General features: G+C 39.4%; 1 protein-coding gene and 1 long non-coding RNA gene across 5 annotated transcripts in view; one reads left to right on the top strand and one right to left on the bottom strand.

Annotated features, from left to right (window-relative positions):
- Window positions 1–4,275, top strand: part of KCNK10 (potassium two pore domain channel subfamily K member 10) — a 39,653-nt gene extending 35,378 nt beyond the window's left edge. For both annotated transcript variants that reach the window (XM_021403599.1, XM_021403600.1), the window contains exons 6-7: window positions 379–521; window positions 2,527–4,275. In XM_021403599.1, coding sequence (XP_021259274.1) covers window positions 379–521; window positions 2,527–3,150 — 767 coding nt within the window. In that variant the 3' untranslated portion in view covers window positions 3,151–4,275. The remainder of the gene's footprint in view (window positions 1–378; window positions 522–2,526) is intronic.
- Window positions 3,011–12,596, bottom strand: LOC110402001. Of its 3 annotated transcripts, XR_002440744.1 has the most exons (5): window positions 12,501–12,596; window positions 11,961–12,126; window positions 7,980–8,190; window positions 4,923–5,034; window positions 3,011–3,094 (listed from the first exon to the last, which is right to left on the bottom strand). It is a non-coding gene; the product is annotated as an uncharacterized LOC110402001 (long non-coding RNA). The 3 variants fall into 3 exon arrangements; XR_002440743.1 differs by lacking the exon at window positions 3,011–3,094 and having other exon boundaries at window positions 4,358–5,034; XR_002440745.1 differs by lacking the exon at window positions 3,011–3,094 and having other exon boundaries at window positions 4,358–5,034; window positions 7,980–8,152.

The raw sequence follows: 16,374 nt of genomic DNA, 5'->3' as shown, positions 1-16,374 counted from the left end.
AACTACCAGGCTGTAGGCAGTTCAGAATAAGGAAGACAAGTTGTATTAAAATTTTTCTTGGCAATGCGTATGTGCTGTTGCATGTATTGTCAAAGCAGGAATTTCAGACTTGTTTCTGAATTGTCTCAGCAATACAAGGAAAAAAGTTTGCTAGGTACTCTGGTAGGTCACATAGCAGTAGAGCAATATGTAATTTCCTAATCTTAAATTAAAAACAGACTGTTTCTCCCACCTGACACATCTCTCATCTTTTATTAGAACTACAATGGTGCTAGCAAGTATCAGGAAATATTTTCAGGAATTTCTCAGAATTGCAGAAATTTTGCAGTCAATTTTGGCATCGTATGTTTCCTAAAGAGAAGTTTATGCTTATTTCAGGAGGAAATTCTGACATCCATTATCGGGAGTGGTATAAACCTTTAGTGTGGTTCTGGATCCTTGTTGGCCTTGCCTATTTTGCTGCTGTTTTGAGTATGATTGGAGACTGGTTAAGGGTCCTGTCGAAGAAGACAAAAGAAGAGGTATGACTAATATCTCAGTGATTTGTCATTTTATAAGACAGCTCTAAGTGCCTGATTCCCAGTTATCTAAAAAAGGAAGCTACTCTGCTTGACTAGTGCTCAGTATTGCCTCCACTGACTGCCTTTCCTGTCCTGTTAGTTCTTATCTTTAGGTGCTTCACAAAGTGTGGAAAAAAGCAACTGAACAAACCTACGTTGTTGCACCTCTATCAGTATTACTGAATACACAGAACGCACCAGTTGGTCTGCGTTTATGAAAAAAGAGAGGCCAGCCTTCGCTCCAAAGCGAGTTACAGAACTGTGATAAAAATTTCAAGCATTCTCTCTCTAAAATTAGAAGCGCATGGATTTTTAAGATACTAGTTGGCCCTGTTCATTATTAAACAATAATTTACTTTTAATTCAGGCTCTATACTGATTTTTCCCACCCTTTCCTATGTCAGGGAATACGGTTCTGAATAAAGGTTTAGATTTAGATCCCCTATTGACTACCACATTATTAAAAATCAAGACATTGAGTAGTCAACACCAGGGAACACATGGTTAATTTCACTCTGATCATGTCCTCCATAATCCAAAGACAATATTGCTAATGCTCAGAATAAGAGCAGAAGATGAAAGGTAATTACCATACCTCCAAAGCTGAAGCCTGTTGTGGAGAGGGTTAATATAATTTCAATTTTTAATGCAATCTCTTCCTGTATTACTAGCAAAGCTAACCTAGCAGAGTTAGCCAAAAAGCAAGAATAACCAAAATCTGGCAGAGGTAGTGTTATTTATAATTTATGAAGGCAGTTGTGCCATCTGAGACTCAGTGTATCCTCATGAATAAAAAAGGCTTCACAGACAGCATCAGTTGTCAGGCTGATGAGAAGCAAGAGAGCTGCAGTGCTTGGCTGTGGTACCCATAGGTGGGAGTCTGAGCTCTCAGGGTAGATGTGAGATACCTGCTACCACAGTTAATCCAGTTCTAAGTGGAGACCATTTCATCTGGCTTGAGGAACATGGACTACTAAATGGATAAACTGAGTTCAGGCCACAGCACCCTTTACCTTGGCTGCTGCAGACATTGTACTCCTGAAATTGTTCTCCTTTAGCTGAACTTTAGAAAAGGCCTGTGTTGAAAGAGATATTACTTGCTCATTTATCTTTTTTTTCCCTCTTTTCAGAAGTACTTGTTTAATACAGCAGCCATGTCAGTACTTTATTCTTAGTCATTATTGTGCTTTCAGGTGCAAGGGAGTGAAACAGAACAGAGCAGTGAGACATTTAAGGACATGCTCATGATTCCCACACAGAACACTGATGTGTTTTGAAAACATCTTCATGAATCAGCACGCTTATTGATGGCTTAGTGCTGGTAGTATTTGAACAGTTATGCAATGTACAACTCCATTAGAGACAGCTAGAGTTGTCCCAGATTAATTACCCTAGACTGGATGTATCAGCAGGCTTTTGGAGTATTTGAAGTTATCCAATAGATACTCCCAACATTATTTGCTTTGTGGCACTGAACAGAATGTTAAATGCGGCTGAACCATGAGCAATATGGGAAAATACACTACTGCACTGCTATAATGGGTGCTGTAATGTTCTAAGGCATATTAGTGTAACTCTATGTGAATAATTCTGCCTCCTCCTGACCAACTACTGCTGACATTATAAGTCAGGAATTTTGTTGTTAACCAGGGAGGGATTAGCACAAAGAGCTCTCCCCAAGTAACAAAGCTATAAAGTGTGTAGGATGGCAAAATGTGAAACAGGCAGCCCAGTGATATGCTGCATATGCCATTCACTAGTCACCGGTTGGTATCTCCAGAGCCTGTCTGAGTGTAATCACTGTGCTGATGGAAATTGGGCCCAGATATATGCTTTGGAATTGGGACTGGTCTCTGATTCTATGCCAGACAAAAAACATGCTTATGCTCTTCAACAGAAATGAATGTCATTTCATTTTATTTTTGTTGTTTTGTTTTTATTCTGTCCTTTTCTTGCTGTTGTGAAGGTTGGAGAAATAAAAGCCCATGCAGCTGAGTGGAAAGCAAATGTGACAGCCGAGTTCAGGGAGACACGGCGGCGGCTCAGCGTGGAGATCCATGACAAACTTCAGAGGGCAGCCACCATCCGGAGCATGGAGCGCCGGCGCCTGGGCCTGGACCAGCGTGCTCACTCCTTAGACATGCTGTCTCCAGAGAAGCGCTCAGTCTTTACTGCCTTGGAAACAGGACGCTTCAAGGCCTCATCTCAGGAAAGCATCAACAACAGGCCTAACAACCTACGCCTTAAAGGGTCCGATCAACTCCACAAGCATGGGCAAGGGGCATCTGAGGACAACATCATTAACAAATTTGGATCATCTGCTAAGATGACCAAAAGGAAAAACAAAGACCTCAAAAAGACCATCCCTGAGGATGTGCGTAAAATTTATGAGACCTTCCGAAACTACTCCTTGGATGAAGAAAAAAAGGAAGAGGAGACTGAGAAGATGTGTAATTCTGAGAACTCTTCTAGCACTACAGTCCTGACCAGCTGCATCCAGCAGCACTCAGACCTGGAGAATGGAGTGATCCCCACTGAAACCAAAGAAAGGGAACATGAAAACAAAGCATTACTTGAAGACAGAAATTAAATGTAAAAGATGCTTGACTTGAATTAACAATGTTAGTGTTTTTATATACATATATATATTGAGACACGTGCCTTATACAGACTCCTTATTCAGTCTGAATTATATAGCATCGAAGAATATTTCACTGTGCCATAAAGACTCAAGCTTGCTCTGCCAAAACAAATCAGGAAGACAGCACTGAAGAATGGCAACAGAAAGCTACGCACATGGAAATTTCAGCCTGTATATGATTACCAGGGCAAGACACAGAGGAAGAGACTGAACTATGGCAATGCCACCAGAGTGCTATGACCAGGGCATAATATTAGACAAAGGGTAGCTATGTAAGAAGATCCTTTGAAAGGGATGAAAAGGAGTGTATCTTTGTAATGGAGTATTCATTAAGCCTTTCCCTGGCGATTAAAAAGAGGAGAAATGATTGGAGCAAACTAGAAACCTTCAGTAAGGCTTAGTTTATGTTTTGGCACGTGATCCAAGCTAGATTTTTTTCCATTTTTGAACCAGATGCATTATCTTTATCTTTCTAAACTCCAAAAGAATGTCAATGGACACAGCCACCAGCTGGATGCTGGTCTGAAAAATCAACATGGACATATTTAAGGGTCAGATTGCTCTTTTAATTAAAAAAAGGGAAAAAAAAAAAAACAACTCTGTGGGTATTTATCTTAACCAGTGATGCAGTGATGAAGAAAAAAAAAGAAAAAGGAAAGAAAAGAAACAAATGGATCTTCTTCTCCTGTAGGAAATATTCAGTGTAAACTCACAGCAAGAAAGTGCATATGAAGAAAATGCAACATGTAGAGCTATGTTGTCTAAAAGAAGAGAAATATTAATTTAATGATATTTGGCTAGGTGTATAAAGCAGGGCCAACTGCTTTTTTTTAAATAGAATTTCTCTTTCACACTTTCTACCACTGAAATAAACTTCAATTTTAATGCTGTATGACTACAAAGACAGAAGGAAAGCTATAGCTTTTGCATGTCAGCAAACTGCTGTTCTCTGTAGCTGAATCTGAATTTTTAAAAATAGACATAAGAGCATATACATTATTCAACTGAGGGCCAGGGCAACCATAGAATCTCAGGGCTCTGTGCCCCCTTTGCTGGGTTTGGGTTTAGACATGAGCTGCAGGCAATATCAAAAAAAAAAAAAAAAAAAAAGAAATTTAGGAAAAGAAGTTGAGAAAAATATGGTGGTAATCTTTTAAGTGCTTAGAGCTTTAAGTGCCATTAATGCTGTCATATTTTATAACTTTTTAAACAAGTATTTTGAATTATTTGTTTTATTTCCTTTCAGGTATTACTTTTGTTTGACATTTACTATCTCTTTTCTTGCTAAATCTCAACACGAGCACTCTGCATTCCTAAACAAAAGTGAAATGTAACTAAACTGTGGGCATTTAAAAAAAAAATACATTTGTGGTGTCTGGACATATAGGGACAACACAAACGTCCCTAGACTTCATAGTAAATATTAAAAGAAATGGCTGCAAAATAACTAGTAGGAATTACCAAAAAAACCACTAAATTTTGGTAGTCTCAGCCTGTGGGCTACTGTGTTTGCCACTGCAGATAGAAGATTTTGCATGCTCGAAATAAAATACATGATTGCACCAGCAATGCTTCCCCTGAGACTTCTCGAAGTCCTAAATAGTCCCACAATTCAAGCTGTAGTAGGCTTATAGGTATAAGGGTATATAAGGGTAAGCATTATTAGGCACACATACAGACGCTGGCAGATCATACAGACACAGACTTTTGGAATTGCATACCCATATCTGTATACACAAAATGCATGCTCCATTTTCTGTGATAGTTCCTGGGATTCTGCGCATAATGAACCAATGCAAAATCCAACTGGCCACCTGAATACGATCACCATAGCTGTGAATAGAAGCACAGCAATGTAAATGCAAATTCTGAGTATGCATATTTGTATATCTGACTGGCTCTGCACCATTTACAAGAGTGAGCCAGATATCACAAGTGCAGGGGATGAAAGAAGTTCTTAGTATGGTCTGTCTGCTGATTTACTTCACTTGAAATATAATCTCTGTAATTCCATTATCTGTCTGAAAACTAAGGATAAAAAACAATATTTGAAAATTTTCAGGTCATTTGGAATTGCTTTAACTCAATGAGATTCAACAGAAATTGCATTCTGTTTAGGTCACTCATGAATCTCTTAGGGTGTAGAGCTGTGTTCTATCTTCAGCTTGCTGGAGGCAGGACAATGAGCCTGGTCTGCTGGGAAGTTTCGGTTGTCTCCACAGCTGCCCCTGCTGGTGGAGGCTTTGATGCCACATGGCCTTGTGCTCCACTGCACTGTGACTTGGATGGCAGCTCATGGCCACCCTCAGATCCTGTCCTCCTCAGGCTGCAAGCAGAGCCAGCAGGAAGCAGGTCTGTTCAATGTAGGAATTTTCTAGGCCTCCTGGTGCTCCTGGCTTTAGGTGATCCTGGGTGAAATGGGGTATCCAGTACCACACGCAAGCAAATCTTAGAATCATAGAACGAGAATTGTTTAGGTTGGAAGAGACCTCTAATGATCATCAAGTCCAACTATTAACCTAGAACTGCCAAATGTACCACTAAACCATATCCCTAAGCACTACATCTACAAGTCTTTTAAATACCTCCAGGGACGGTGACTCAACTACTTCCTTAGGCAGCCTGTTTAATACTTCACAACCCTTTCAGTGAAGAAATTTTTCCTCAAATATTCAACCTATTCAACTTTGAAATATTCAGCCTAAACCTCCCCTGGCATGAGTTGAGGCCATTTCCTCTTGTCCTGTCACTTGTTTGGGAGAAGAGACCAATGTCCACCTCAGTACAACCTCCTTTCAGGGAGTTGTAGAGAGCAATAAGGTCTCTCGAGAGCCTCCTCTTCTCCAGACCGAACAATCCCAGTTCCCTCAGCCGCTCCTCGTAAGACTTGTGCTCCAGACCCCTCACCAGCTTCCTTACCCTTCTTTGGACACACTCCAGGGCCTCAATGTCTTTCTTGTAGTGAGAGGTCCAAAGCTGAACATAGAATTTGAGGTGCTGCTTCACCAGTGCCAAGTACAGGGAGACGCTCACTTCTCTGCTCCTGCTAGCAACACTATTTCTGATACAAGCCAGGATGCCATTGGCCTTCTTGACCACCTGAGCTCACTGCTGGATCATGTTCAGCCAGCTATTGACCATTACCTGTAGGTCCTTTTCTGCCAATCAGCTTTCTAGCAACTCTTCCCCCAGCTTGTGGTGTTGCATGGGGTTGTTGTGACCGACGTGCAAGTCTGAAGTCTCAGAAATTCAATGAATACTTTTGTGCTAATTCTGTAGGCCCAGGATAGATGAAGCACACTTGGATGTAGCAAGGCTTTTTGTTGTTTAGATGTGGGGTTTTACTGTAATCTGGTACTAAGGTAGGAGCAAAAGCTGTCATTCAAGTTTGCTTTTTAATTCCAGACAAGCTTCAGAAGTGCTCAGACATGCAATTTAGGTCCGATGAATTAAAGTTCTGCCAGGTTACCTTGTACTGCACTTCACCTATATGGAGGATCAGGCATACAAGAGCAACTCAACTGAACCAGAAAGCCTACAGTACATGTAGATTGTGCTAACAATTCTCCTTGGCTATCAAATGCCTAAAACTACATCATGCATGCAGTTTTATTTGTTTCTCAACTGAGCTGTGCTCACAAGAAATGCTTTCTTTCAATGGAAAAGTCCTGCACAGTTGCATGGACAGTTGTAAGGCTATATGAGATGCATTTCCTCTATGTGAAAAATAAAGCTTAGTCACAGCCAGTGCATTTTTGCAAGTAATGCAAGAGTTATCATCAGGTAGGACTTGTCTGTGTGAGCAGGGAGTTAGTGGGCAAATCATGGAAAACACACCAGCATGGACAAAGAGGCTGAGGAAGCAATGTTCAGAGGCTAAATTCAGAAGTGACAGCTCTGATGAGACAGGTGTACATATTTTTCATCTCTAAATTTTCTGAATTGTCTGTCCTGTCCAGATGCTAGCTGACGGTATCTGTGGTGGCTCACTTGAGTTTCTGCCTCGCTATGATATGCAGGAGTCTCTGGCTGACATTTTATCAGACTGTGTCTTCAGCAACTTCTAGTTTGAGATATGATTGTTTCAGGGACAAAGGGTGATGCTAAATAAACTCCCAGTGAGATATGAAACAGAGAAGTAGATGACCTTTTACACGAAAGCAAAATACTCTCATCCCTATTTCTGTGCCTGTGAAACTCACTGAGAAAGGTTCCCACCTACTGATGGAGTAAATATTTTCTCCCATGTGATTGCTTGTTAGGTACCTCAGTATGCATCCATTTTTATAACAATGTTGCAAGTGCAAAAGGTGTATTGCATAGAGGGGCAGACAGAAATGTCTGAAAACTAAAATGATATTTTAATGTCCTAAATTGCTTCTCCCCTTGCAGAGACCCTCCCTTGGTTTTAATTGTATATAGCAGCTTGGGAGAAAGTCTCATTTCAAACATCAAGTGTTTCTTTGGTTAAAATTCTCATCCTTTGGCATTTTAAAATACATAGAAAAAAACATCTAATATTATTTCTAGTGAGGCTGTTCTACCATTATTGCAAGTTTAGCAAAAGAGTCTGAACCATATCCAAATCTTTCTGCTCTTCACTACAACCTTTTACAGCAACCTAAAAATAAAATCAAGCAAAAGGGCGACGTATTGACTTAAACTCTCAGATCCTGCACTGAGCACAGTGTGACTTGACGTGGGAATTGGGACCTGAAAGAACAAAGGAAACATGGATTTTCTGTAGCTGTAGACCGCACACATAGAAGAAGACTCACCTGTCTGTTTTCCTGCAGCTTTCAGATCTGCAATCCCATTCTTTTCTGTCTTGTGTGAGAGAATTCTGGCATGCTCCTTTGGGGATCCTCTTGAACCATTAACCATCGCTGAACTTGTGCAGATTTTGCATGAGTAGTTACGGAAAGGTTTATAACTTCATCGATGTGGCAGTCTGTGAATTTCATCATCCTTTTACATGGAACATTATTTCTAATAAATGTTATTAGAAATAATAGTAAATAAAAAAGCAGTGATTTTATACTAATGAAATCTGATTTTGGTTGTTGCTGTGAAATTATAAATCATCTGAGCTTTTGCTGTCTGGCTTTCTGATGTCTCTAGTAGAAGTCTGCTTCCTTCCAAAGCCAATAATGGACTATGCCAGAGTCTTTCTTCAAAATTCTCCACAATCCACAATAAACAAAAATATGTCTGTGAGTACAGGATGTAAAAAAAATCCTGTCTTTAAGAAACCTCTATTTTCCTGAAGAATTTGTGTTTATGCTGTACATGGGCTGTTTGTTTGCCAGCTTTGGTTTCTCAGGGGCTTACTTGTGTTGTCAGGCAGCATGATGTCTACCAGTCTCACTTTTCCCATCATCCACTGAAGATAAATAAGAGGCAAAGACTGAGCTTTATTTTATGCTGCATACTAAATTAGAATGAGAAGTCTTCTACTAAACAGATGTGAATTAAAAGGGTGACTGGGAAGTGCTTCAGTCCTTTCTATATATCTGTATGTTCTAAACCATGCTTTGTCTAATCTAAGGCCAAAATCCGCTCCCATCAAAGTCACTGCAGTAAAGTGGAGGTAATGTATTTTTAAGCTTTTTAGTGTGAAGATCTGCTATTTTAACTCTAAAGTGCCATTCAAACTTACTGAGGTGGCATTATATCAATACTAAATACAGATAAGCCCAGCTTCAGAGATGCTTCCCTAGGCAATAAAATATCAATGAAAACACAACAACACAAATCTGTGGAACTCAAATAGATGCTTGTAGATTAACATATGCAACTAGTTTCCTGAAATATATCATCACAAAAATGCAGATTTGGAAGTTCCTTGAGGTAGACTAATTCCTCCCAAGGTCTCCATCTCCTTTCCTACCAGTAGCAGGTAGTCTCCTTAATAACGCTGCTCATCTGGAACAGAATATTTTCTTCCTGCCATCACAGCTGAAGTACACAATGATGCTAGACTATGTTGACTCATGCTGCTGAAATCAAACACTAAGAGAAAGTTGCAAACAGTAATTTGAGATTGTCCTAATGAAGCCAACACATACTCTGGGTGCTGGATGATGCTGGGTTGAGTATGTCAGTCTAAAGGCAGGTCTTGTCCACAGTGCTGGCGAGTACTAAGGAACTGATTGAAAAAAGATCCCATAAAAACACATGCATATGCCTACCCTTCACATGACACGTCATCTGTTCTTGCACACACATTTAGTGCTGATGCCACCCATTCCATACAGGTAGATGTGGCTTTTTGTGCTCCCTTACATCTGCATACAAGTCACATCTCAGCCCTAGTCTCACCATTAGGAAACACCAGTGCTGCTTTTGGGGAAAGAGGACATTCCTCAAGCAGGTGCCTCTTTGAGGCAAATAGGATTTGCTTTTTTTGGCTGAACTCCTTGAGAGCAAATTACAGGCAAGTAATATGTGGCATGTAACAGAATATTTTAGTCTCCCAAATATATTCCACCCACACACTCTTTCTCCTTGTGAGAGCTGGATGCTTAAAGAGAAAATCTTACAGTGTCAGTTGTGAGATGTAAAACGTACCAGCTTTCATCCTACCATTAAGCAGTTTCCCAGATCCTGGAGTTATGTAGTAACTATTATTAGAAAAAAGCAGGATTTGTGTCTGGATCACAGCTTTGCAACAATTTGAATTTGTTCAGGCCAGTGTTCCAATGTAGTTTTAGACTGATTTTTTTTCCAAGTTCTAATAGAATTTGATCTGGATCTTGTAGACTTTTCTGAGAAACCATGATTACTCATTTTCAGCCCCACATTTGAGGAAAAAAAAAAAAAGGAAAAAAGGAAAAAAAAACCTTCCCTAAAATTCAGGGAAACATTTTGGTGGGATGCTGATTTATTTTTTTCCTGATCAATTTCAAATTGTAGTACAAGCAATTGGTTAATCTTCTTGCAAAGATGTTCTATCTATTCTTTTGTCTCTGTCCCTTTTTCTCTCTCTGTAAGATTTTATGGTGCTTTAGGAAGGCATTTTCAGAAAAGGGACAATTTCATAAATGTTATTACCAGGGTACAAAACAGAATGTGCTTGTACCATCTTGATAAGTTTTGCTGCTATTGTCTTTATTCTATGATGTAATGTTTTACAAAGATTGAAAAAAAAAGTTGCAACAAAGACCTTCTGGATGATGAAAAAACTTTTCCTGTTGTTTCTTTTTCCTCTCTCTCTTTTTTTCCTATTATCCAGCAAAAGCAGAGGAGCTTAATTTATCTTATCTTTTGTGTATCACACTGGAGAACAGAGAACTGCAGGTAGCCTCGCTGTTACCTGATCTTTACATTTGTTTTTGCCTCTCTTATCTTTAATCTTTCCTCAACAGACCAGATTGTGGTATTTTCTGGGTCTCTGATTTGGGAAGTGGAAATGATGGTGTTTCTTTTTTAAGTCAGCAGCCCAACACAAACTGCCAGCTGTATCTCTATGCATATGGGGATGTGTTTCTGCACCTGGCAACCAGGCAGTAGGAAAGCAAGAAGTAGAGCTATGAAGAGGCTCTGCCTCCCTCTCCTAGTCTCTATTCATAGAAAATATTTGCCAACATGCCTGGAGGAATTTCCTAATGCAAAAAGGAGGGAGGAAGTGAAGCCTTTTGACCTTGGGAATCACAGACAAGGTTAGGTTTGGCTTTTAGGGTGAAATCTTACATCTGTTTGCAGCTTTTTTGGTGTCTTCATGTTGACTACCATCTGTCTGAGGCCTCAGTTTTTCCTATTGCCTTCTTCTTTTTCCAACAACTTAGGAACCTGCAGCAGAGGCAGTTTCCCAACAGGTGTAGTTTGCACAATCAGATGGTGTAGGGGGTCCACTATCAGCTAACATGGGTGACAAAAGCTTCCTGCAGGAATGGTTGATACTTCTCTACAAAGAATGTAGAGGCTCCTCCTAGCTGAGCCTTCCCTTGACATAATACCCCTGTTTTTTTTCTACTCTTAACATACTTGCACTACACAGTCCCTACTGGTTCTTGCTATTTGTGCATTTATTGTGTAAGACAAGACATATTTCTCCAAAACCCATCCTCCTATTTCCAAATTATTTCTTCTTTTATGAGCACACATGTTAAACTGGAGTTACATTGGCTACTCCACATCACTCTTGCAGAAGTGGATATTTGTGGTTTCTAGTTTATGCACATTCTCATTCTGCCTGCTCACTTGATTTCCCATTTTCAGGGCATGACTTTTGCTGCAGCTGTTTGCTCTGACTCTGTGTCCTGCTGCCTAGGGTACACAGAAGTTCTTTTGATCAGCAAGCTGATCTATCTGTTCAGCTAACCCACTCACTGTTCCTAGAAGTGACTGGGAAAGATAACAAAGTTTCTTGATGCAGTCCATTGACTTCCATGTTCAACCAAAACCAGAAAAAACAACAAAAAACTACCCAGACCAAATCCCTTTCCTTAAGACACTATCTCCATGAATACATTGGGACTTCTGTGCATTTCATGCTTTTACAGATGATACCAATGAAAATAAAGGCATACTTGGTGCATTTTTTTTTTCTCGTTAATCTTTCAGAGAAAATCTAGAAAGGAGAAAGCCAGCTGCTATTAATCTTTTGTATCAATCCATACAGATTTTCTGAGGGATTAAGCACAAAGAAAGACTCTGTGCTTTCTTACAAGTGAAATAAACACTCTCTAAGTAACACCAAGATTTACAGCAAGTAGCAGCTATAGAAGGATGCATGTTTGTAGTGCTGTCATACTTACATTGAAATGTTTAATCCTACAGCTGCAGGGATCCCAAAGACACCAGCCTGCTCAGCTGTGCAACCCAGACTTACTCCTAGAGCAGTCCCACCTTGGAGGGGATGTGTGCTGTGCTGGGGAGCCAATTATTTTGCTTTATTTCCACTTCTCATTCTGATGTAGCTAACTTTGATAAAAGAAACATAGCTTGTCAGGTTAAAAAAAAAAAAAAGCAACAACAACAAAAATTGTTGGTGGCCACTATCAGCCTTTTCCCCTGATTCTGTCCTGCAAAGCTGCCTGTTGAGAATGATGTACACCAAGCAGCACAGACCTGCTGTTTAAGGAAAAGATACAACTGGATTCTTCATGGGAAGAAAAAGAGGAAGAACCCCCTAAAGCCCAGATTTGTCTCAAAAGAAACTGGAAAATAAACTTTTTATCCTCTCCCCCTATAAATACAAATTCCCATTTAGGTTGAAGGTTTTCTATCTTTTACAGCTTAATGAGAGATATAAATGTTTTACTCAGGCTAAGCACTAATAAATTAGACATACCCACCTGCAAGTAGCGTATGAAGCAATCTGATCTCACTAGCTCTTATTTGGCGGTTCCCAAACAAGCCAATTTACTTCAACTGTAAAATAGGTTCAGACTTCACTTGGCAATTTCTCTTATAAATCATTGGTTTCCTATTCTTTCTCATCTGCTTCTTATTACCACCCCTAGCAAGGGGCCCACCTGTGGTAAACTTCATGTTAGTTCCTTGTGAGGTAGTTGCTGAGGTAAGGTTTTTGTGTGTGTGAAGGGTAATTATGAAGGCCTGGAAAATTGAGGTATTTTCTATAAATGTGATGATGACCATTGTATTCGTGTTGCTGAGGCTTTGTTTTTTGAGCAATGACTGCCTCAAACACTGCATGGATCTTCATAAACTTATTTGTTATTAAAGCATATTGTAAATTCTCAACAAGCATCCAGATTATGGAAAAATCAGTGTGTTGAGATTTCCTTGAGGCACTGAAAGAAGATTTAAAGAAGAAGTATTGTACGTGCAAAAACATCTCTCAGTAAGAAGGATGCATGTACTAGTATTTCTTAGTTACTCTAACAATGTACTGGTCAGTTTCTACTAAGAAATAGAAGCTCTGAAGGTGCTTATGGAAACAGAAAAGGAGCTTTGATAGCCCTGGGGGCTTTGGAAAATAAAACAGCTTGTAGAGAGAACCTGCAGGCTCTTCGGAGATTTTCATGTCCATTAACATGATCATTAATAACTTGTGTCACAATCAATATGTATCCTGAGCGCAGAAGGCCAGAAAACATTTGTTGAAATGTCAGGTTCTTAAGCAGTAAACTCAGATATGTCAGTGTCCTTGGGCTAGGCAAAGATTTGAACATTTTATTGGCATTGAAATAGATGGCTGATAGAACACTGCAAAGCTAATCATTAAATGAGAAACAGTGCAATGGAGGGATACAAAGGGTTTCCTCTGTCTTAGGAAGCTTTCGTCTTTGGTATCTCTGTTCCGTTTAGAGGCCATGTATACTCACTTTATTTCTGAGTCTTACCAGTTCATATTCATTGTAACAATCACTCCATTATAACCTGACAGTTACTAGGAATAAATTTACAGAGCCAAACTTTGTTAAATAATAAGATACATTTGTTTCTTGATCTTCATCCAGTTTAGGAAATGGATGAGATTAAGGAATACCATGCTAGGATCAGACTTAAATATTGCTTTAGATGAAGCATTAGTTATGAAATTGTTTAAGGCTGGCAAAATAATGTGGAAAGCCTCAGTTGCTCAGTTAAGAACAGGCTGGAAAAGAGATGAAATTTTGGTAAAACTAGAGCTCAGATTTATTGATCTTTGACTTCCAGAGTTTACCTTTGAACTGAAAGAAGTCATTTGGTGGTCAAGCTAAAATGAATTTTTCATTTCTCAGTGAAATAAAAGAGGCAAAAAGCTCCTAACGAAACTCAATTTGTAAGAAATATTTTCTAAACATAGAGAAAAATGTCACATTTCAATTTAGAATGAACTTTTCCCTGTAAGGTAGAGGAATAATTTCTTATTTCTAATAAAAGATTTTGGCTTATGAAGTGAAAAAATACTTTGCTTTTTTTTTTTTTTTTTTGTCCATTTCAGGTAAAATAAGCCAATATATTATTCTATTATTCAACTGAATCTGGTTTGTCAACCAAATGAGAAATGAGAGTCAACTTTTAGCCAGCAGGAGGCATGTAAGGTTCAAGGAGGAGACAGATGTTACTTTCCCCTTGTACACCCAAATTTCTCAGCAGCACTGAAGCCTGCACTCATCAGCATACAGTTAACAATGTCACTAGAAAGCACAAGCTAGTGTTTGGGAAACTTTGCTACTTCTCAACAGGAGTTTAATGTAGTGATCCAACCTTCATCTGGCCAGCCAGTACTAAACTGAGAACACATTAAATCTTAATCATTATTTCTGTAGCACAGGAAATTCTAACTGATTATTAACTTCATTTTGGGGCAGAGGATATCTTCCTCCTTCAGGTACTTGTTTCAGCCTCACATTTAATATTCTGTACTGTGTTTCAATACTTATGTGAAGTGCTGCTAAGATGGGGAAATGGGAAATGTAGGACAACTTGTAGTGGTGTTAGTGACATGATAATTAAGATACATTTAATTTTAAATATATTTATCTATTTATTTACTTATTTCAACAGAGAACTTCATTGCCAGCTCTCATGTGCCAGGGAGTAAAAATGAAATCCTTGTCACAGATACCTAAGAAATAGCATTACTCATACTTTGTAGCATGGAAAATTTACTATCTGAGGTTACAAAGAAATCTGCGTCAGTCAGGGTTTCAATTCTGATTCCTTACTATATGCTCTAATAGCACACCAGTCTTCTTTTGATTAAACCATGACTTTCTCACTGATACAATGTTCCCTATAATAATCTGCTAGATTAAACTTTGATAGCGTACCCTGCACTATTCTTGTTTTTTAAGTTTGTTGTTAAATTTGTATTCAGGCACTAACAAAACTAGGTAATGCCAGAATTAAGATTAAGGTCTATACACCTTAACTGTTTTTATGTCTGCTTTATGAGACAATTTTGATTATGTAATCACTTATTTGTCATGGGGTTTCTGTCTTATTTCACGTGTTCTGCACTGTGCTCAGCTGTTGAATATTTCATAGAACCATAAAGGTTGGAAAGGACACCTAAGAACATCATGTCATCAACCCATCACCACCGTGCCCACTAAACCTCATCCCTCAGTGTCACATCTACACATTTCTCAAACACCTCCATGGATGGTGACTCCACCACTTCCCTGGACAGCTTGTTCCAATGCCTTACCACTCTTTCTGAGAAGAAATTTTTCCCAATATCCAACCTCAACCTCCCCTGATGCAACTTGAGTCCATTCCCACTCATCCTGTCACTAGTTAGCTGGGAGAAGAGGCCAATGCCCATCTCACCACCATGTCCTTTCAGGGAGCTGTAGAGAGCTACAAGGTCTTCCCTGAGCCTCCTTTTCTTCAGACTAAACAATCCCAGTTCCTTCATCCGTTCCTCATAAGACTTATGTTCCAGACCCTTCATCAGCTTTGTTGCCCTTCTCTGGGCATGTGCCAGTACCTCATCCCTGTCTTCCAGCTCAGGGGGCTGAGTAGCCTGAGGATAACTGATGTGACAGTTGTCCTCAGAAGGCATTGAGTACCTTTTCATTCTTGTATACTGTATACTGTCCAAACCTTGGCCTTGTTTACTACAAACTGTCCCACCTCTGCTTTGTAGATTGGTATTTTCTCATTAGCTTCCTGATAGCATTAATCACAAATGCATCTGGAATGACTTACAAGTATGAATTGCTCTTGTAGTGCTACAGGGAGGTAAGGCAATGGAATTCCTCCATTCTAGCAGAGGGGCAGTGTCTGTCCATTAATGCTATGGGTTACTCTAACTGCACTGTAGACTTGAGGTTATAGCTTATATTAATCACAAAGGTCCAACTGTCCCAACTGATCCAGCTCCAGAGGTAACTTCTCAGAAAACAAGGGTAAAATAGATTCCCTTTAAAATTTGTTCAAAAAAGATTGTGTCTTATTCCTTTCTTTTCCGTTTACTCCCTATGTTTTTCATTTAGCTGCATAACAAGATTCCGTCTCGATCCAGGTTCAGCCATTCTGCTGTGAGTAGTTATCTTACACATCTCAGGAGAGTCGATGGGGAAGCAGGCCTTCCAATGGTTTGAGGGGCTCATACTCTGATTTCATAGAAATGGTACTTCCCTACACAGAAATAACTCAAAGTGTGCTTGAGTTTGAAAAGGGCATGTGGGGAAGCATGTTCTTACTGTTACTGGAACTGTTTATGCTGTTAAACTGATGACCGCTTCCCTTCACAGTAAGAAGAGGGCATTC

This window comes from Numida meleagris, chromosome 6 (assembly GCF_002078875.1).
Source record: "Numida meleagris isolate 19003 breed g44 Domestic line chromosome 6, NumMel1.0, whole genome shotgun sequence".
Taxonomy (NCBI): Eukaryota; Metazoa; Chordata; class Aves; order Galliformes; family Numididae; genus Numida; species Numida meleagris.
The sequence above is the reverse complement of the archived record's forward strand: the minus strand, read 5'-3'. Positions and strand labels throughout refer to the sequence as shown.